This window comes from Lepus europaeus, chromosome 17 (genome assembly GCF_033115175.1).
Source record: "Lepus europaeus isolate LE1 chromosome 17, mLepTim1.pri, whole genome shotgun sequence".
NCBI classification, from domain to species: Eukaryota; Metazoa; Chordata; class Mammalia; order Lagomorpha; family Leporidae; genus Lepus; species Lepus europaeus.
Window position 1 is genome coordinate 62,580,755 of NC_084843.1, and position 22,835 is coordinate 62,603,589.

Sequence of the window (22,835 nt, forward strand, 5' to 3'; positions counted from 1 at the left end):
TAAAGTCTATAAGGCAGCAGCATGAAAAGTCTTTATTATATAACAAGGCAACAAACATGTTCAGTCCCTCCATAATTATAGATTGACTATCTCAAAGTGCTAAGAAACAGAACTTTGAAAAGGAGGCAAAAGACAGTTGTTTATATAAAATGTAAAAGTGGTTTTTTTGGGGGTGGACACGTGGCACAACAATTAAGACACCACTTGGGACGCCTGCATCCCATACTGGAGTGCCTGGTTCAAGTCTCTGTATCCAAATGCAGCTTCCTTCTAATGTGCATTCTGGCAGGCAGCTCAAATAGTTGGATTTGACACCCACATGAGACTCAGACTTAGTCCCAGGATCCTGGTTTTGGCCTGGCCCAATCCTGGTAGCTGGGGAGATTGGAGAGTGACCCAGTGGACAGACCTTTTTCTGTCTATATGCGTTTCAAATAAAATTAGAATACATAAAACAAATTTTAAGTGATTTTTTTTTCCCTTTTGATGTTAAACATACACAGTGGTCCTTGCTTCTTCCATGCCCTGTGGAGTATGTAAGGGATATGGAAATAATTAGATGCCCAGCCAGATTTTAAAGGTTAGGGCTGGTGATACTGGAGCTCCTGAAAGCATCAGGAACACTTTGGCAACCAAAATAATATATTTAACATTTTATACTAGAATCCCATTAGTTTAGAATGCTACTGCTTGGATAACTCGCCAATGTCAGTACTGAATAGTGTTCACTGGGGGACTATCACCACACAGCAAGGAAATCATTTATAATGAAGTCAGCTTTGGGGTTGAAACTGAGATACAAGAACACCAGCAAATTTCCACCATCTCCAAATAGTTAACGGTCTGCTGAGATTTTTAAGTGAATTGTTCTTATTTGGGTAAACATCACTTTGCTTTTAACTTTTAAATAGAAATACAACACAAACCTAGCTAAAGTCAAGTCCCTCTTTTCAAAATTTATGCTGAACAGGTCCAGATGTTAAAACATGATAAAGGGATAACCAGTCACTACTGGCTGGAAGCTGCTGTGGGCGATTCATTACTGACCCATTCCTGAACTGGTAATCACGTTTTGAAATCCAGCCAGCATGAGTCCAAACCAGTGTTGCTCTTTAACAATACTCTTTTCTCATGTATTAACTAGGTAAAGGTGATGAGCATCCTCTTTGGAAATTATTCAATTATTATTACACAGAATTAGATTGCTTTTATTCTTAATTAGAGTAAAGCAGTGAGTGAGGACTTAGAAACATTACAAAATTTCTACATCATTGTGTTATGGCTTTACACTGATTGTACATAGAAAAAAAAATAACATTAGAATTAAGGCAATACATGTGCAAATCAAGCACATTACCCTGACACAGTCCTTGGTAAAAATCTCTTGGTTAGGTGACAGTTGATATTGCTGCATGCAGGTCTGCTGTTGACTTGAAGGATAAAGCTATGAAAAGTTTTCTTTGTTTTCAAATAGCTCTTCTACTGGCCTACAATGGCCAACAGCAGCTTTCGGTAATCTCCACTCGTGTCACTTGCAATCATTGTGCCCAGGGTCTTCTGATACATCTGGGTGAACATCTGTTTTATTTGTACAAGATCAACCTGTGTGAGAAATGATATTTCTAATGTTAGAAACAATGTTAAAAGAAAACTGGTCTTTATCATAATTTTTTTAATAATGATAGGGAGGGACTGGCGTTGTGATGCAGTGTGTCAGGCTACCACCTGTGATGCCAGCATGCCATATGAGGGGCAGTTTAAGTCCTAGCTGCTTTACTGTCAATCCAACTCCTTGCTAATGCACTTGGGAAAGGAGAGGCAGATGACCCAAGTACCTGGGGCCCTGCCACCCAGGTGGGAGACCTGGATGGAGCTCCAGGCTCCTGGCTTTGACCTGGCCCACCTCCAGCCCTTGCGCTCATTTGGGGAGTGAACCAGTGAATGGAAGATCTTTCCCTCTCTCCCCCTATCTGTTTCTCTCTCTGCTTCTGTCTTGCCCTCTCTCTCGGATTGCCTTTCAAGTAAATAAATAAACGGTTTAAAAAAATGATAGGATCTTAACAACCAAAGTAAGCGGGGGACAAAAGCAATCAGTGACTGACATCTGACAGCCAGCGTTCACACCATTGCCAGCACTACTCAGTGAAGATGTGATCCACTGCTCTGGGAAATATTGGAAAATGGTGATTGGCCGGTGCCGTGGCTCAATAGGCTAATCCTCCACGTGCGGCGCCGGCACACCGGGTTCTAGTCCCGGTTGGGGCTCCGGATTCAGTCCCGGTTGCCCCTCTTCCAGGCCAGCTCTCTGCTGTGGTCAGAGAATGCAGTGGAGAATGGCCCAAGTGCTTGGGCCCTGCACTCCATGGGAGACCAGGAGAAGCACCTGGCTCCTGGCTTCAGATCAGCGCGGTGCGCCGGCCGCGATGGCCATTGGAGGGTGAACCAACGGCAAAAGGAAGACCTTTCTCCCTGTCTCTCTCTCACTGTACACTCTGCCTGTCAAAAAACAAAAAAGGTGATAGCAGTTTCATCTATTATCCCCAAATATTAGTTATTTTTTAAACATTTATTTATTTGAAAGGCAGAAATATGTAGAGAGAGAAGGGAGAGAGAGAGAGAGACAGAAAGTGAGAGAAAAAGATATCTTCCATCTGCTGGTTCACTCCCCAAGTGGCTGCAAGGGCCAGAGCCAAGCTAGACCAAAGCCAGAAGCCAGGAGGTTCTTCTGGATCTCCCATGTGGGTGGCAGATCCCCAAGCACTTGGACCATCTTCTACTGTTTTCCCAGGCACATTAGCAGGGAGCTGGATCAGAAATACAGCAGCTGGGACTCGAACCAGCATCCACATGGGATGCTGGCATTGCAGGCAGAGGTTTAACCTTCTATGCCACAGTGCTGGCCCCATACTAGTCATTTAAAACACTGATATGATCTATATCAAAAACACAGAAAATAACAAGTATTGGTGAGGATGTCAAGAGATGGGAACATTGGTATACTGCTAGTATTGATGTAAAATAGTATAGTGATTCCTCACAAAACATTCCACAAAATTACAGTATGATCCAGTGAATCCATTTCTGAGTATGGAATCATACCAAAAAATATAAAAGCAAGGACACTGATATATGTGCACTCATGTTCATAATATTATTCACAACAGTCAAAAGGTGCAAGCAACCCATGTGTGCACAGATAAATGAACAAAAAGTGGTATGTGTACACATACAATAGAATATTATGCAACTTTAAAAAGGAAGCAACTTCCACATGCTACAATATGACCTTGAGAGCACTAAGCTAAGTAAAAGAAACCAGGGACCAGCACTGTGGAATAACGGGTAAAGCTGCTGCCTGTAATGTCAGCATACCATATGGGTGCCAGTTCAAGTCCCGGCTGCTTCATTTCTGATCCAGCTTCCTGCTAATGTGCCTGGGAAAGTAACAGAAGATGGCCCAAGTCGTTAGGCCCATAGAGACCTAGATGAAGCTCTTGGCTTTGGCCTGGCCTGGCTCAGCCCTGGCTATTGTGCCCGTTTGGGGAGTGAACCAATGGATTGAAGACCTCTCCCTGCCTCACCCTCTCTATAAATCCTTCAAATAAATAATTAAAAAAAAAAAAGAAAAGAAAAAGAAAGAAACCAGTCACCAAAGGACAAATACAGTCTGATTCTATTTATCTGAGGAACCTAGAGTAAACTAATATAGGGACAGAAATTTGCATTGCTGGTAGCTGAGAAAGAGGAATATAAGGAAGCAACTGTTTAATAAGCATAGATTTTCAGTTACGCAAGATGAAAAAACTTCTGAGGATAGATGTCGGTAACAGCTGCACAATATGAATGTACTTCATACCAATGAAATGTACACTTAAAAAGGATTAAAAGTATAAATTTTATGTTATATATGTTACTATGTTCAAAAAAAGACCCTGATTAGAAAATTCAAGTCTAATCATAAACATACAAAAGCTTTTTTTACAATTCTGTATTCTGATTGTTTTTTAAAAAATGATTCAGTCTTCCTTAGTATGCTTTTGTGGTGTATGTTTTCCTTCAACTAAATTTTTTTTTTTTTTTTTTGTTGGACAGGCAGAGTTAGACAGTGAGAGAGAGAGAAAGGTCTTCCTTCCGTTGGTTCACCCCCCAAATGGCCGCTATGGCCAGTGCGCTGCGCCAATTCGAAGCCAGGAGCCAGGTGCTTCCTCCTGGTCTCCCATGGTGCAGGGCCCAAAGACTTGTGCCATCCTCCACTGCCTTCCCGAGCCACAGCAGAGAGCTGGACTGAAAGAGAAGAAACCGGGACAGAACCGGCGCCCCAACCGGGACTAGAACCCAGAGTACTGGCACCACAGGCGGAGGATTAGCCTAGTGAGCCGTGGTGCCAGCAACTAAAATGGTTTTAAAAATATAGGCCGGTTGGCCGGCGCCGCGGCTCACTAGGCTATCCTCCACCTAGCGGCGCTGGCACAGCAGGTTCTAGTCCTGGTCGGGGCGCCGGATTCTGTCCCAGTTGCTCCTCTTCCAGTCCAGCTCTCTGCTGTGGCCCGGGAGTGCAGTGGAGGATGGCCCAACTGCTTGGGCCCTGTACCCGCATGGGAGACCAGGAGGAGGCACCTGGTTCCTGGCTTTGGGTAGTGCAGTGCACCGGCCGTAGCAGCCATTTGGGGGGTGAACCAACGGAAGGAAGACCTTTCTCTCTGTCTCTCTCTCTCTCACTAACTCTGCCTGTCAAAAAAAGAAATATATATATATATATGTATATATATATATATGTGTGTGTGTGTGTGTGTGTGTGATTTTGTGTATATACATATATATATATACATATATATATATATGTATATATACACACACACACACACACATATAAAAAAGTCTTAGGGCCAGCACCATGGAGCAGTAGGTTAATCCTCTGCCTGTGGCACTGGCATCCCATATTGGTGCTGGTTCTAGTCCCGGCTGCCCCTCTTCCAATCCAGCTCTCTGCTATGGCCTGGAAAAGCAGTAGAAGATGGCTCAAGTGCTTTGGCACCTGGCTCCTGGCTTCAGACTGGTGCAGCTACAGCCATTGTAGCCATCTGGGGAGTGAACCAACGGAAGGAAGACCTTTCTCTGTCTCTCTCCTTCTCACTGTAACTCCACTTCTCAAATAAATAAAATCTTTAAAAAAAAATATGAAGTCAAAGAACAAAATTGAGGCTATATTCAGTTAACAATTTTTTTTAATTATGCATGTGTAATTTCAAGACCTTTGATATCCAATAGGATTCATCTACATGGATCTTTCATTCAATTCTTTACACAAGTGAAAATTAAAATATTTTCCTACTTTCCATTAACTAGTATTCTCCACAGAACTCCTGAGGTGGGAAAATCTCTTGGTATGGTCTTTAGTGAGGTACAAGTCTCAGTAAAGCAAACCCCTCTTACAGAATGAGGGAACTGAATTCTGTGCTTCTTATCACCACTCTCAGCAGTGACGGAGCTCTTCTTAACATCATTCCAGGGGGACGGACAGCTAGTTGAGGGGATTTTAAGAAACTGAAGTGTAGAACCAGTAGGAGCAGACAAAAAGAGAAAGGCTCGCCTCACCTCACTTCGAGTGACCACGATCCTGACCAGGGTGGAGTCATCCGTGCCGGCCCCCTTCATGGAGTAGTAGAGCCTCTCAGCAAAGAAGGCGGGGCGGCTGAGGGCACACTGCACTGCAGGCAAGAGACGCTTCAGAAACCAGGACGCGACCCAGGTGACCCCTCCGGCTGATTGTACGGCTCCTAGACTGGCTCACTGTATTCTGTAATCTTCTCAGAAACCTGAGGCGAGTTGGAGCTGTGCTCCCCATCCCCACTTGATTTTTCTCACTTTCCAACGGCATCAGACAGGCTACCTTCAACTCTAGATTCTTAGGCTAACAAATCCTATTCTCTCCATAGGTGCAGTGACCAAACTTTTTGTTTTTTCCCCTTAGAGTGTGAAAATCTATACCAACTGTGCACTAGCATTATCTTACTAGTCAGACTAATGCAAAAATCTGAATTCTGGAAGTCAAGATTATCTTATGGCTGAGAAGATGACAGACACTCTAAAACAGAACTGAGCACAGATTTTAAAATGATGCTCAGAGCTTTGAGAGGTTTTCTCTTTGAAAAATTTACTTAGTACAATCTCCTGTAGATGGTAAAAAAGTACTTTGATTGTAATTACATAAGTAATATGAAGGCACTTCAAAAAGCTCATGGGGCCGGCGCTGCGGCTCATTAGGCTAATCTTCCGCCTGTGGCACCGGCACACTGGTTCTAGTCCCAGTTGGGGTGCCGGATTCTGTCCGGGTTGCTCCTCTTCCAGTCCAGCTCTCTGCTGTGGCCCGGGAGGGCAGTGGAGGATGGCCCAAGTGCTTGGGCCCTGCACCCACATGGGAGACCAGAGAAGCACCTGGCTCCTGGCTTCGGATCAGCACAGTGCGCCGGCCACAGCGCCGGTCACAGCGGCCATTTGGGGGGTGAACCAACAGAAAGGAAGACCTTTCTCTCTGTCTCTCTCTCTCACTGTCCACCCTGCCTGTCAAAAAAAAAAAAAAAAAAAAAAAACTCATGAAAAACTGAATTACAAGACAAGTTTATGGGCTGGGTACCTGGCCTAGGCATCGCAGACTGGAGTGCCTGGGCTCAAGTCCTGGCTCTACTCCCAATTCCTTGTTCCTGCTAGTGTGCACTCTGTGGCACAGCAGGTCATGGCTCAAGTAGCTGGGTCTCTGCCATTCATGTGGGAGACCTGGATTGTGTTCCTGGCTCCCGGCTCTTGTGGACATCTAGGCAGTGAACCGGTACATGGAAGCTCTACTTCTCTCTCAAAAAAGAAAAAGCATGGCAAAAAAAAAAAAAAAAAAAAAAAAAAAGGAATAAAAAGGTAAATTTATTTTGTTGCAAGAAGTTTTGAAACCCATGGATAGTTTTTTCCATTAACTGAAGATTCCTCAAGTACATGGATTTCAAAATCTTTTGCACCAAAATAAACTTATCTTTTAACTACATTTGCTCATGAACATTCTGAAGTACCCTAATATTTACAAGACATGCCATTACTAGTACCAGTGAGGTACTCTCTTTTGTCCTTTATTATTCATAGGAATGAAATTTCCATTTTGCTATATTTGTGGGTAACAGACCACCAAAAATTGGTTATTTAATTTCAAAAGAGTAATGGGTCTCACTGCACTGAATACTTGAAAGGTATGTTTGGGGAACTCAAAATGATGTTTTGTGGTGTCACTAACAGTTCCTCAGGACTTTCCCATTTACCTTAAAGGAAATGCTATAATCTATAGGATATTCTCTCTTAATCCTCAAGAAGGGCATAATAAAGGCCAAATAATCCCAAACAGTCCTATCTGATGACACCACCAAGCATTCATAGGAAATTGTATATAAAAAACAGCTCAGCTTCTGCCAGTGAAGCTTTCAAAGCCCCCATTCATTTAAAAACAAAATAAGCAAAGAGCACATATATCTTACAGATGGTCTTCAAACCACTTTCAATATATCCGGAAAATTCACGGCTCACACTTGCTAGCAAATCTCGATTAGCCATCTGTAAACAAAAATTACAGGGTTCAATATTTTCACATCTTAAAACAGAAGACAAATCTTGAAAAGAAGAGCTCATACCCTGGAATAAGCCTCCATGGTGGCTCTCAGCTGAGGAAAGCTTCTCGTGGCAAGGATCATGTTGAAGCAGGATTCGTCTGTCCCTAGTTTCCCTTCACCAGCTTGATAGAGACGCTGTGCATCTTCCTGAGCCATCTGGTGGTTTACAGTCTGGTTCTCATCCCGATTTCCCTGAAAAAGAGAAAGGCAGGAATTGGAAGAAATAAAGGTCTATTAGGTTTTTTTCCCAGGGACTGGGCATTTAGTCTAGAGGTTAAGATGCCCACATCCCATATTGGAGTGCCTGGGTTCAATATTCAGCACTGGATTCTGTGTGGCCTCTCTTAAAGACAGAAATATCTGAAGGCAGGTAAATATTAAAAAGGATTAAAGAATGCTCACTGGCAATAGGCAATAAAATATGTTCCCTCCACCAACAAACATTCATGCTATACGCACCTGGCACATGGATACAAGCAAACGCTCAAAATGCCCTGATGTATCGGACCTAATGTCTTTTTCAAGGTCTCGTCCAAATTCTGATTGATAACATCTGACAATTTCTCGGATTTCCTGATTTGTTCTTGTACACAAAATCTCAATCAATACACGTTCCTGAGTGCCTGCTCCCTAAGTGAAATAAAGATGAAATTACTCAAGATAATATCTATGAAAGTAATAAAATTTTACTGCTCCATCAAATATTCCTTGGTCCTCTAGAATGGAAAAGCTCTGTATTCTGATGATACGAAATCATTATTCATTTAATTACTTTTGTAAATTCAGAATAGCCATAATTATGATTTTTTACATATGAAATAGGATGAAATACAGTAAATGACCAACAGTACCTGCATTGCATTCCGTAAACTCCAGGCATCATAATACGTAGGCGGCATGAACAAGGCAAGGATCAGTTCTTCCATATTTCCACTTAACTCTGATTTGAGATCTTTGATTAAATCCTGTTTAATTACAAAAGGAAGCTAAGTATATATACTCTCCAAATTTTGTCACTTATATCCTTGAAGGCATATATGGAAATGAAATATAATTGTATTATGAAAACCTCATCTACAAATCTAAACATTATATACTAAGAAAAAAGTAAATGTATACATCTAAAGTTTGTTATTCTCTTTATTCTATTATGACTAAACTTAAGAGTTTCTGCATTTGATTTTAAATTCTAAAAGAGACTGATTTTCAGCTAGGGCTGAGAATCTCTGGTATAGGGGCAAGAATGAGCAAAGTTTGTTCAATGGAACAAGATAAGTGGTTTTGTTGGGAAGGTTTTCAAAATAAATATGTAAAACAAGTTATAACAAAATCTTAGGTTATTATCGTCAATGTCAAATTATAGAATGTAAATTTGATTCTACTTAGGAGGAGCCTTTGGAAACTTTAACACAAGAAAATGGCATTGATAAAGCAACAGTATGTAGAATGACTATAACAGAAAGAGGTTGTAGATGAGAACATTTAAGTTTTTGGAAGGTAGTAAGAGCTTGGACTTGAGTGATAGCAATGGAAATGAAAAAACACAAAGCAGACAAAAACACACTCTGAAGAGTCACTTTAGGGGTTAGATCAATAAAAGTTAGTAAGTAGCCACTTGCCAGGACAAGGCAGTCTTGGCATCTGGCAGGTACTAAATACTAACTAAAAACATCGTGGAGGGGGCGGCACTGTGGTAAAGCCGCCGCTTGCAGTGCCAGCATCCCATGTGGGTGCCCGTTTGAGTCCTGGCTGCTCCACTTCCAATCCAGCTCTCTGCTATGTCCTGGGAAAGCAGCAGAAGATGGCCCAAGTCCTTGGGCCCCTGCACTTGCGTGGGAGATCCAGAAGAAGCTCCTGGCTCCTGACTCAGCTCCAACTGTTGCAGCCATTTGGTGAGTGAACCAGTAGATGGAAAACTCCTCTCTCTCTCTGCCTCTGTCTTTCTGTAACTCTGCCTTTCAAATAAAAAATAAAGCTTAAAAAAAAAAAAAAAAGAGAGAGAGAGAGAGAGAGAGAGAGAGAGAGAGAGAGAGAGATGGAGCAGCTGGGACTCAAACCGTCACCCATATGGGATGCTGGCACTGCAGGCAACAGCTTCACCAGCTACGCCACAGCACCAGCCCCAGTTATGCTCAATCTTAAGGCAGAGTAGAATAGACAAGGTAGAACCAAGCTAATGGGTCACTATCCCCATTCTGGGAAAAGTAAACCAGATTAAGAGAACATTAGGAACATCTTAGGATTCCTATTGTAATGGCAAAGTAATGTTGTTCCCTTTATTTCTTTCTAGCTGTAGGACTTTCCTACATGTCACTGATGACCATTTCATAGATGCTTACTAAGCGGCTACTTGTTATTGAATACTTGGTGCTGTAAATACAAAGACAAATATGACATGGTTTGTCCTAGGGGGCTCATGGTTACCAGGGGTGGGCAATAAGATGAGTCATGGCAGAGGTTTCACAAAAGTGCTTTGGACCACAGAGGAAGTAGAGTTAAATTCTGCCCAGGGCAGTGAGTAGCTGATGCTAAGCCACATATTGAAGTTGTTTCCTATGCAAAGAAAGAAGAAAATGTGTTCTAAACCAGGAGAACAACATGTACAAAACACAGAAGTAGAAAGGATCAAGCTGTGTATGGAGAATGCAAGTAGTTCCTATAGCTGTAATACAACAACATGCCTAGAGGGAGGGAGAGGAGTAGTAGGCGATGTCAAAGCCAAGCCTAACCAAGGGTGTGTAATAAGCCTTCAATCCCACTATCAACAGAAAGTTGATTATCAAGCCCTTGATCATGACTATAGTCATAATCTACTTTTTACTGAACAACTATCTAAGATGTAGAAGATACGACTACAAGATCAAGAAATATTCTAGGATGAAAAAGTTAACAGAAATAGTGAATTTATTACTCCTAAGGTCTACCCAGTTGTCTTTTCCTTATAGCACCAATACTAACAAAAAGGCAGTCTCCAGTCTGCTCTAAGTGCAACATCTACACACCCACTGCTGGTATTCACTCCAGATAACAAAACAAAACATACCTTTCCATACATGGTTTTAAAAGCTGCTTTAATTTTTTGCCTCTGATCATTGGAACGGTTGGCTACAACATCCACAATTGCCTGTTCGTCTGTCCCTGGAAGAACCACACGTGTTTAAGGATGAATCCTGTACTTAGTGTTCCTCCAAGCCATCTGTTAAAATACTTGCAAAGCACTTGGCACCAAACTGAGGTGCGTACACAGACTGACATTCGAGCTTGGTTTATGTATCAGGTTTACTTTAAAATCTGTCACTTTCATGTATTAAAAGACACAAAAATATATTTCCCTTACCAAATCCCTTCATTGCTTTACGGAGAATTTCTGCATCTTTCATAGCATCAAAGTTGGCAGCTGGATGAATTGTTCCCTGAGTGCCTTGAGTCATTGCAGCAGGCTGAGAACAAAATGTGTATGATCAAAATGAAGAATTTCTATTGATAATGATGCATCATAAAAACTTTTCCAGACATTATCTAATTTAATTTAAATTTAAATTTATTTATTTTAAAAAGAAACAAATCAGGGCAGTATTTTAAAAATAAGATCTGCATGGAAATTTAAAAATCACCATTTGGCAAACACAACAGCAATAAGTGTTTCAGGCAAGAATTATTAATGGATGCTGAAACTGGAGAGTAAAAGTATGATGAAAATTAAGGCTTCTGAATAGTTTCTAACATCAATGCAGAGGAAATTTGCAGGCACCATCTTAAACAAGTGATCAAAATTATCTTCAGGAATAGAATACATGAAATAATTTTATAAACAAGTGAATCCTGGGTAAACATCACTCCTATAGTATTTCTGCCAAAAAGCCATCACCTGAATTGAGTCTTTAGGAAGCATCCAACCCAAATTAAGGAACATTCTACAAAATTATTAGTAGTGTACTTCAGATGTGTGAAGGTCATGAACAGAGTGAAGAACAGTTTCAGAATAAAGGAGACTGAAGAGACATGACAAATATAATGTTTCAATCTGGATTTGCTTCAGAGGAAGAAAAAGGACATTAGAAAAAAAGGACAAAGGGAAAAAACAACCAGTAAACTGTGAATAACGTCTGCAGACAGGGTAATTATATATATTTTTAAAGGTTTACTTTATTTATTTGAAAGACAGAGTTACAGAGAGAGGTAGAGACAGAGAGGGGTCTTCCATCCGATGGTTCACTCCCCAGATGGCCCCAATGGCCGCCAAAGCCAGGAGCCAGAAGCTTCTCCTGGGTTTCCCAAGTGGGTGCAGGGGCCCATCTACTTGAGCCATCTTTTACTGCTATTCCAGGCCATAGCAGAGAGCTGGATGGGAAGAGGAACAGCCGGGACTAGAACCAGCGTCCATACGGGATGCCAGCGCTTCAGGCCAGGGCTTTATCCCGCTGAGCCACAATGCTGGCCCTGACAGGGTAATAATATTTACTAATGTTACGTCCTGATTTTGGTAGTTGTATTCTATCTAGGTAGAGATTAACATTTGAAGAATCTGAATAAAGGGTATAAAGCAATTCTTGATACTATTTTTGCAGCTTTGTTGTTAAATCTGATGTTAGTTCAAAATTAAAAAAGGAAAATTTTACGATACAACTCATTAGTTTTCTTAAAACATTCAAGTCCAAATCTGGACTCAAGAAGGATGGGATGAGGCAAGATGATTCCACACAAGTTTTTAAACTTTTTTAATTGTTGGCACAGCAGGTCAGGCCCCTACTTGGGACACTGACATACCTTATCATGGAGTACTGGTTTGAGTCTTGGCTGCTCCACTTTCAAAACAGATCCCTGCTAATGCACCTGCAAAGCAGCAGATGACTTAAATCCCTGCCACCCACATGGGATATCTGGATGGAGTTCCCAGCTCCTAACTTTGGCCTGGCCCTTTGTTGTTTGGCCCTTTGGGGAATGAACCAGCAGTTTCAAGAGCTCTCTGTCACTCTGCCTTTCAATACATGAATAAATTTCTTAAAAAATTTAATTCTAATGGCATCTAATATAATCCAATGTCTGCAAAATGTTATTTAAATATGCAATCAATATCATTTCAAAATATAAAATGATTTGATTACTTTTTAGGCCACTGAAAATATTTAGAATTATACCCATTTACTATGGAAATATACCCATACTTTTAGAGGCAAAGTAAATAGGAAGAAGAAAAGATCATCTTTCAGCAGGCATTCCAGAAAACATTTTTTTTTTTTAACAGAGAGCTCTTAAAAAAAAAAAAAAGAGGAGGCCGGCACTGTGGCTTAACAGGCTAATCCTCCGCCTTGCGGCGCCGGCACACCGGGTTCTAGTCCCGGTTGGGGCGCTGGATTCTGTCCCGGTTGCCCCTCTTCCAGGCCAGCTCTCTGCTATGGCCCGGGAAGGCAGTGGAGGATGGCCCAAGTTCTTGGGCCCTGCACCCCATGGGAGACCAGGAGAAGCACCTGGCTCCTGGCTTCGGATCAGCGCGATGCGCCAGCCATGGCGGCCATTGGAGGGTGAACCAACGACAAAAAGGAAGACCTTTCTCTCTGGCTCTCTCACTATCCACTCTGCCTGTCCAAAAAAAAAAAAAAAAAAAAAAGAAAAGAGGAAGAAGTTTATTTATTTATTTGAAAGGCAGAGTTAGAGACAGAGAGAGAGAGGGAGGGAGGGAGTAAGAGAGAGAAAGAGAGGTCTTCCATCTGCTGGTTCACTCCCGAGATGGCCACAATGGCTGGAGCTGCGCTGATCCAAAGCCAGAGCTTCTTCCAGGTCTCCCACATGGCTGCAGGGGCCCAAGGACTTGGGCCATCTTCTACTGCTTTCCCAGGACATAGCAGAGAGCTGGATCAGAAGTGGAGCAGCCAGGACTCAAACTAGTGCCCACAGGGGATGCCGGCATTGCCGGCACTGCAGGCACGGCTTTACCCACTATGCTACAGCACTAGCCTCTCCAAAAAAACATTTTTATGATCACTAATTCCTCTTATGGGGCCAGCATTATAGCATAGCAGGTTAAGCTGCCGCCTGTGACACTGGCATCCCATACAGGTGCTGGCTTGTGTCCCAGCTACTCCACTTCCAATCCAGGTCTCTACTGATGTGCCTGGGAAAGCATCAGGAGAAGATCCAAGTACTTGGACTCCTATACCAACGCGGGATACACAGATGAAGCTTGTGACTCCTGGCTTTGGCTTGGCCCAGCACTCATTGTTGAGGCCATTTGGAGAGTGAACCAGTGGATGGAAGACCTCTATCTCTGTCTACCTCTGCCTTTCAAATAAATAAATAAATAAATAAATCTTTAATTTTAATTCCTCCCACTCACTTGTATTTTCACACCAACACTTTGTTCTACTAATAAGCCTTAGTATCCATCTTCTACTAGTTTCTAAGCCAGAAATGTATGAAGAGAATTAATAAGAAACATCCCTGCTTTTATGGTAAACATACAATTTTCTACTTGTAGTAAAAATTCAAGTATAAAATTGTTTCCAATATATTGATCTTGCAGGGACATAAATAAAGAGTTAAGCCCTGGGGCTGGCACTGTGGCATAGCAGGTAAAGCTGCCGCCTGCAGTGCTGGCATTCCATAAGGGCGCCAGTTCGAGACCTGGCTGCTCCACTTCCAATCTAGCTCTCAGCTATGGCCTGGGAGAGCAGAAGATGGCCCATGTCTTTGGGCTCCTGCACCTGTGTGGGAGACCCAGAAGAAGCTCCTGTCTCCTGGCTTTGGATCGGCACAACTCCGGCTGCTGTGGTCAATTGGGGAGTGAACCAGTGGATGGAAGACCTCTCTCTCTCTCTCTCTCTCTCTGCCTCTCCTTCTCTCCCTATGTAACTGTGACTTTCAAGTAAAATAAATAAATCTTTAAAAAAAAATGAGTTAAGCCCTCAAGGAAGTGATGAGACACAAATACATGAGAAATCAGAAACAAATGAATGCACATATAGGTGACCTAGCGATCAGTGAACATTACAAAACCTTACTCACGTCACTGCTATAATCCAAAGAAACAGGAGAGAAAACAGGATAAGAAGAAAAGGATTCTGTACTGATCTGAAAGAACAGTGGAAAGTTATAAAGGTAAACATGGAAAACAAAATCCGTCTTCATAAATCACTGACAGAAACACCATCACCTACTCACTCAAATTCAGTTATAATTGCTTTTAAGGGTAAGAAGTGAGAAAGAAGTAAAAGCAATGCCAAGAGCCCAAGTGAATCTCTCCCAGGAAGTTATGAGCATTAACCATCTGTGAGAAGGACCTATCATAGCCTTGTGAATGCCATCAGGCTCTTACTTCAAGCAGAGGAACCACAGACAGCATGGAGTTTTAAGTTACTGTGATCAAACATTTCCTCGGCTTCAGGTAAAGTTCTGATGTCAGCAAAGGAGTGGAGGCCTTCTTTGTCATTATGCAGATTAAATTCAAAAGATAGGAGCAAAATTACCTGAGTAGGGTAAGGAGCTTGTCCTCCAGGATACTGAGAAGGCTGTCCTCCAGGAAAACCACCTATATGTTAAAAAAAAAAGTACACAGTAAACAGATCTTCTTTAATTTCTCACGACAGTGCTGACTATTGCGAATAAGGAAACATAAGAGAATTTTCACTCTGTGTTGTTGGCAATGATAATTAACCCATAATTTACTGAATCTAAAACCAACATTGGTCATAAGAACCTTTTTAATATCCCGTGTTCTACAATAAGATCTTCACAAATGATACTCTTGTATTTGAACCAGATTAAATTCTGACTCCATCTGGAATGGTCATAAAGATATGATTCCGGGGGGTGATTTCATTTGTGGTACATTAGTGGGCAGAGAAGTTCCCGTACGTTTTGCTTTTTGGCTTTAGGACAAATTTTAAAAATTAAAATAGTGGTCCTTATCTCCATATTACAAATTAAGTATTTCCAGTAATATATTTCATAAAACCGTGTATTTAAGATTACTTATAGAAATACGTAAATGTTTATTGAAGACTATCCCAAATATAAATTAAATTCTCTCAGTGGCAACTGAAAAAACTCAACATATCATGTACTGTTTTTCTCTGGGTAGCTGGTACCTACCAGGTAGTGGGACCTGTGCTGGGCCACCACCGTAAGACTGCGAAGGTGGCTGTGGATAGCCAGGATAGCCTGCTCCACCTGGTGGGGCTCCAAATCCCTGGCCTGGAGGAACTAGAGAAAAGAACAATCCAGTCAAGTACAGTGACAGCTCTCAGATGGCAGAAAAACTTTAGAAAATGCTCTACTGTTGACAGTCCCTTTTTGTCCAAGTTCAACTTCTAACTCCTTCCTTGTTAACAAAATTAATTCAGGGCTGGCACTGTGGCATGGTTAAGCTATATTATCAAGCCAGCATCCCATATCAGAGTGCCAGTTTGAGACTCAGCTGCTCTGCTTCCAATCCAGCCTCCTGCTAATGTGCCTGGGGAAGCAGAGTATCAGATAGTCCAAGTACCTGGGCCTCTCCTGACCATGTGGAAGACCAGGATGGAGGGGGCCAACATCATGGCATAGTACATTAAGCCTCTGCCTGCAATGCTGGCATCCCATACGGGCACCAGCTCAAGTCACAGATGCTCACTGCCAATCCAGCTCTCCTCTAACATGCCTGGGAAAGTAGCAGAAGATGGCCTAAGTACTTGGGCCCCTGCACTCATGTGGGAGACCCAGAAGAAGCTCCTGGTTTCAGCCTAGTCCAGCCCTGGCCACCATGGTCATTTGTAGAGTAAATCAGTGGACTGAAGATCTCTTTCTCTCTTGCCCTCTGTCTTTCAAATAAATAAACAGGAAAGAAAAAAAAAAAAAAAAAGACCATTATGGAATTCCTGGCTCCTGGCTTTGACTGGCTCAGACCTGGCTGTTGTGGCCATTTGTAGAGTAAACCAGCAGACAGAATACCTCTTTCCTTCTCCTGTCACTCTGCTTTTCAAATAAATAAATAAAATTTTAAAAAGTTTTTCAAGTAAATAAAAGAAACTTTCTCCTTAGGCATTTGGCCTAGCAAGTAAGTGCCAAAGGTCGATGCCTGTCTCTGGCTCCTGATTCCAGCTTTCTGCTTATGTACACACGTAAGGCAGAGCTAAAAACTTAAATAATCAAGTTCCTGTCACCCAAGAGGTAGACCTAGACTGGGTTCTTGGCTTCCAGTTTGGCCAGAGCATACTGGGCTGTTGCAGGCAGTTGGGTGTGAACCAGCAGCTGAGAGTATGCTCCAAATCTCGCCATGCCTCTCAAATAAATAAAAATTTTAAAAAATAACAAAATAAAAACAAACTTTAGGGCCAGCAATGTGGCATAGCAGATCAAACTGCTGCCTATGACACTGGCATCCCATATGGGAACCAGTTTGTGTCCTGTCCTGGATGTCCCAATCCAGCTCCCTGCTGATGGCCTAGGATAAACAGCTAAAGATGGGCCAAGTGTTTGGATCCCTGCCACCCACATGGGAGTCTTGGAGGAAACACCTGGTTTCAGCTTGGCCCAGCATTGGCCAGTGTAGTCATGTGAGGAACCAGTGGATGGAGGATCCCTCTCTATGTAACTCTGCCTTTCAAACAAATAAACAAATCTTTAAATAAACTTCAAAATTTTACCTCACTCATGTTCCTTACTAACTTACCACACAAGAGTGCTGTTTTGTTGTTCTGGTGTTTTTTTTGGCAGGGGTGGGGGTTGGAAGGTTAAGGCTGTCCTAAAGGTCACAGACATGTTAACTGTAGAGTCTTAATTGGTTCTGAAGATTACAAATAGTCGAGCACAATGTTATATGCTCTTCTTTCATTATCATCACATTTATTCCAGTTCTCTGCAGAGTACAGTTTTTGAGACTGCTCCCAGCTTTCATGGCCCCGAGGAACCTTCATCCTTCTACTTTGCCAGCTAGATCCTTACTGTCTACAGTTATTGTCCAAAGTTAGCAAACATTAAATCTGACTTCAAATAAAGCAAGGAAGAAAGAAGAGAAAAGGTAGAAGAATGACAGCGATCCCACATCATTACTAATTCCCTGACTCATAACTTACCTCCAGGGTAGGATGGGGCTCCACCTGGCTGTGGGGCACCAGGATAGCCTCCAGGCGCGGGGTAGCCTCCAGGCGTGGGGTAGCCTCCGGATCCAGGATAGCCACCACTTGGTGCTGGTGGGTAGGCACCTCCTCCCATCGGAGGAAAACCACTAGGATAAGGATACTGACCTGGAGGGGGGAAGGATGACTCCTGACCTGCAGGCTGAAAAATCAGAAAAATTTTCAAATGAATGTGATTACTGAAAAATATGACCCCCCCCCCCAAAAAAAAAGCAAGTAGCCAAGGTTGTAGCCCTCTCTAACTCTACCTTTCAAATCTTTTTTTTTTTTTTTTTTTTGGGGGGGGGGGGGTCGGTGCTGTGGCACCCTGGCCTGAAGTGCTGGCATCCCATATGGGCGCCTGTTCAAGACCTCCTCTTCCAATCCAGCTCACTACTATGGCCAGGAAAAGCAGCAGAAGATGTCCCAAGTCCTTGGGCCCCTGCACCTGCGTGGGAGGCCTGGAAGAAGCTTCTTCCGGCTCCTGGCTTCGGATTAGTGCAACTTCAGCCGTTGCGGCCAATTGAGGAGTGAACCATCGGATGTAAGACCTGTCTCTCACTCTCTGCCTCTCTTCTCTGTGTAACTCTTTTAAATAAATAAATAATTTTTTAAAAAATATTTTTTAAAAAAGACTATTAAGTTCTAGCTTGTTCTTTTACACTTTAAAAGTTCAGAAGTCCTAGTACTTTATACTATTCATCAATTATCCATCTACTAGTTTTTCAGAACATTTGTTTGTCCGCACTCAAATTTAATTTTACTTAGTTCAGACAAGAGGGGTCTATTTTTCGACTTGGACGTCAGAAGTAGATTATTTCTCAAACCTTAGGCTCTAAGTTCCTTCATTTCCCTAGCATCTGAAAATATGAAGAACGATCTCTTCTGTACCCTAAACAGAAGAATTCATAGCTTTCTTGGAATATACTTGGACCTGCTGCCTAAGGTGACTTTGAAAAGGTGACCCAAATCACACAGAGTGTGGTTTTTTTAGACCTCAGGAATGTCAAAGAGTGACAGAGATGGTTACATGTTCAAGAAACTCTTCCCTCCCCAGCCACAGAGCTGGACCATATTTCCCAGACTTCCTTGCAGCTAGGTAGAACCATATGACTATCAGTAAATGAACTTAAAAGTGATGTACACCACTTCCAACCTGGCTCCTAAAAACCTCTGTCCAATCCTCCATGTTCTTCCTTCATCTCCCAGCCAAAAGCAAAGGGTCCAGTAAGGATTTTAGGCGGGTACAAATAGTTTAAGGATGGAGACTCAGAACCTAAAACATTACATGAAATAAGGCTTCCTCCCAACCTCCCCCTACCCTGCCACTGACTTCCAGGAGACTTAAGTGAGCAAGACCTAAGATTTGGGGGTTCTTTGTTTCAAAAATTATCCTACACACATTATCATTAAACTGTAAAGGCTCCTCTATTTTCCTAGGGTTAGATAGCAGCCCTCCATACTTACAAGCATAAAATAAATGGATCGCTCTTATGCATGCCTCAGCAATGAGTTCAGTCTTCAATTATCAACAAAGGTGGGGGCCGGTGCTGTGGCTCAGTGGATTAACACCCTGGCGTGAAGCGCCAGCATCCCATATGGGCGCCAGTTCAAAACCCGGCTGCTCCATTTCCAATCCAGCTCTTTGCTATGGCCTAGCAAAGCAGTGGAAGATGGCCCAAGTCCTTGGGCCCCTGCAGCCACGTGGGAGACCCGGAGGAAGCTCCTGGCTCCGGATCAGCGCAGTTCCGGCCGTTGCGGTCAATTGGGGAGTGAACCATCGGATAGAGGACCTCTCTCTCTCTGCCTCTCCTCTGTGTAACTGACTTTCAAATAAATAAATAAATCTTAAAAAAAAAAAGAAAGGTGAAACTTAGTACATTTGTAAAATGTACTCCAAATACTAAAAGTTTCACAACACAAGCCCAAGGCCCTCTGATTCACTGTAATTTGTTACCTCTGAATCAAGCCCTTCTTAATTATTTTAATACTTTTTTTTTTTTTTGACAGGCAGAGTGGACAGTGAGAGTGAGAGAGAGAGAGAGAGAAAGGTCTTCCTTTTCCATTGGTCCACCCCCCAATGGCTACTGCGGCCAGTGTGCTGTGGCCGGCGCACCGCGCTGATCCGAAGCCAGGAGGCAGGTGCTTCTCCTGGTTTCCCATGTGGGTGCAGGGCCCAAGCACTTGGGCCATCCTCCACTGCACTCTCGGGCCACAATACTCTTAACACAAGGTTTAAGAATCATGAATTCATGGGAGATATTCAACTCATATATAAGTTTTATTAGATCATACAGCAGTTAGCTTTTTTTTTTTAAAAAAAATCCACATATTTAAAACTTCAGCAATTTCATTAAAAAATCCAGGTTTCTTGCCTTACTTGAAGAATTAGAGTAACCTGCAACACTGGGTCTGCCTTCCTACAAGCCGCGCCCACATCAAGCTAGAGCTGAGCAGCCGTCAGCTTTCCTGAGGAAGCAGGTGCTCTAAGTTCTCACACTATATGTGTCTTCACTTGGCCCCTCAGAGCATTTGAGTTTATGATCCCTGTTGTGGCATATCTATAAGATCTATCACACGGGGCCGGCGCTGTGGCACAACAGGTAAAAGCCCTGGCCTGAAATGCCAGCATCCCATGTGGGTGCCAGTTCTATTCCCGGCTGCTCCTCTTCCAATCCAGCTCTCTGCTATGGCCTGGGATAGTAGTGGAAGATGGCCCAAGTGCTTGGGCTCCTGCACCCACATGGGAGACCCAGAAGAAGCTCCTGGCTCCTGACTTCGGATCAATGCAGCTCCAGCTGTTGCGACCATCTGGGGAGTGAGCCAGCAGATCGAAGACATCTCTGTCTCTACATCTCTCTGTAACTCTTTCAAATAAATAAAATAAATCTTAAAAAAAAAAAAAAAGATCTATCACAGACTAGTCATATGACCACAATTTTCTGAGGACGTGAATTACTTTTAATAATGCTAAGTGGAAATACTTACAGGATATCCAGGGAAAGGTGGGTAGCCACTGGGCGGATAGCCTGGGTATGACATTCTGTAACAAAAAAATGCTTCCTGTAATTTCTTATAAGGGTTAAGGCTTCTGAAGATACACAGATGTACACACATGGTTCTAATACAAAATACTATTCTTTCCAAAGAGTATGGGAGGCACTAAAATGCAGATAATAGGGGTATAAAGAAAGCTCCTAAAACACTCTTTCGTTCACCATTTGCACCAGTGGATTCAGTACAGCATACTGAAGGGGCCAACTTTGATCTCATACATGCAAGGATTCTTATCATACCTGAATTTCTGTATCTGAATTCTACCAGTACTATTATTTATGGAATATTTTAAAACCAAATAATTTCTCACTTAAGAGTTTCAAAAGTATGGTTTATATCACTTCATAAATGGAAAACTTGCAGTATTCTTGCCACAAGTATAAGGTAACACTAAAATGAATTCATAACTATTAAAACTAAAAATCGGCTGGTGCCGCGGCTCACTAGGCTAATCCTCCACCTGCGGCGCCGGCACACCGGGTTCTAGTCCCAATCGGGGCGCCGGATTCTGTCCCGGTTGCCCCTCCTCCAGGCCAGTTCTCTGCTGTGGCCTGGGAGTGCAGTGGAGGATGGCCCAAATGCTTGGGCCTTGCACCCTATGGGAGACCAGGATAAGCACCTGGCTCCTGGCTTCGGATCAGCGCGGTGCGCCGGCTGCAGCGGCCATTGGAGGGTGAACCAACAGCAAAGGAAGACATTTCTCTCTGTCTCTCTCTCACCGTCCACTCTGCCTGTAAAACAACAACAACAACAAACTAAAAATGCTGGGGCCAGCGCTGTGGCGTAATGGGTAAAGTCACCACCTGTGGTGCTGGCATCCCACACGGGCGCCAGTTCAAGTACTGGCTGCTCCACTTCCAATCTAGCTCTCTGCTGTGGCCTGGGGAAGCAGTAGAAGATGGCCCAAGTCCTTGGGCCTCTGCCCCATGTGGGAGACCTGGAGGAAGCTCCTGGCTCCTGGCTTCGGATCAGCGCAGCTCCAGCCGTTGCTGCCAGTTGGGGAGTGAACCAGTGGATAGAAGACCTCTCTCTCTCTCTCTCTCCTTCTCTGTGTAACTCTGGCTTTCAAATAAATAAGTAAATAAATGAATGTTTTTTTAAAAATGCAAGGCCTCTTTTGTGGTGCAGGTTAAGCCACCACTTGCAACACTGGCAACTTTTATCAGAGCCTGAGTTTGAGCAATCCAAGTCCTTGCTAATGTGCCTGGGAAGGCAGCAGAAAATGGCTTCTGCTACCAAGATGGAGCTCCTGGCTCCTGGCTTCAGCCTGGCCCAGACCTGGCTGTTGTATACATCTGGGGGAGTGAGCCAGTCGATGGAAGATAACTCTGTGTCCCTCCCTCTCCATCACTCTGCCTTTCAAATAAATACATAAACAAATCTTTAAAAACATTGCTTTCCAGGTGTCACAGAAATCTCCACGAATGCAGATAAAATCACAATATGAGAAACAATGGCACAATCATTAAGAGTTAATATTCTAGAGTTAAACAGGGTTAAGCTCTGGATTTTTTTAAACTTAGAATTATGGAAAACTTTACACTTACTCAAAAGTAAAGCTAAATCCCCAGATCCATCACTAAGCTGCAACAATCACCAATCTGTTGCAAATCCTGTTTCTTCCATACTCTGCCTTGCTCTGAACCTTTCTTCTGAATGTTTGAAGCAAATTCCTGACATATCATTTTAGCTTTATGTACTTTAATAGGTACCTCTAAAAACAAGGTCTTGTTAAAAAAAAAAAAAAGCAGCTCAATTAACAATAGCTAAGATATAGAATCAACCCAAATGTCCATCAACTGAAGACTGGTTAAAGAAATTATGGGATATGTATGCTATGGAATACTACACAGCAGTAAAAAAAAAAAAAAAAAAGCTTATCATTTGCAACAAAATGGATGCAACTGGAAAACATTACATTTAGTGAAATAAGCCAATCACAAAAGGACAAATGGCATATGTTCTCCCTCATCTGTGGTAACCACCAGAACATCTAAAAGGTAACCTAGAGAAGCGACATTGACACTTTGAGATGCGATGA

The 22,835-nt window shown here is 42.7% G+C and overlaps 1 protein-coding gene across 3 annotated transcripts in view; it reads right to left on the reverse strand.

Moving 5' to 3' along the window:
• Positions 1-22,835, reverse strand: part of ANXA7 (annexin A7) — a 30,707-nt gene continuing 7,872 nt past the window's right edge. For all 3 annotated transcript variants that reach the window (XM_062215086.1, XM_062215088.1, XM_062215087.1), the window contains exons 2-13: positions 20,726-20,780; positions 17,696-17,900; positions 15,735-15,845; positions 15,110-15,171; positions 10,984-11,086; positions 10,690-10,784; positions 8,498-8,611; positions 8,106-8,276; positions 7,668-7,838; positions 7,515-7,590; positions 5,596-5,708; positions 1-1,602 (exon numbers count right to left, since the gene is read on the reverse strand). In XM_062215086.1, coding sequence (XP_062071070.1) covers positions 1,480-1,602; positions 5,596-5,708; positions 7,515-7,590; positions 7,668-7,838; positions 8,106-8,276; positions 8,498-8,611; positions 10,690-10,784; positions 10,984-11,086; positions 15,110-15,171; positions 15,735-15,845; positions 17,696-17,900; positions 20,726-20,779 — 1,398 coding nt within the window. In that variant the 5' untranslated portion in view covers position 20,780 and the 3' untranslated portion in view covers positions 1-1,479. The remainder of the gene's footprint in view (positions 1,603-5,595; positions 5,709-7,514; positions 7,591-7,667; positions 7,839-8,105; positions 8,277-8,497; positions 8,612-10,689; positions 10,785-10,983; positions 11,087-15,109; positions 15,172-15,734; positions 15,846-17,695; positions 17,901-20,725; positions 20,781-22,835) is intronic.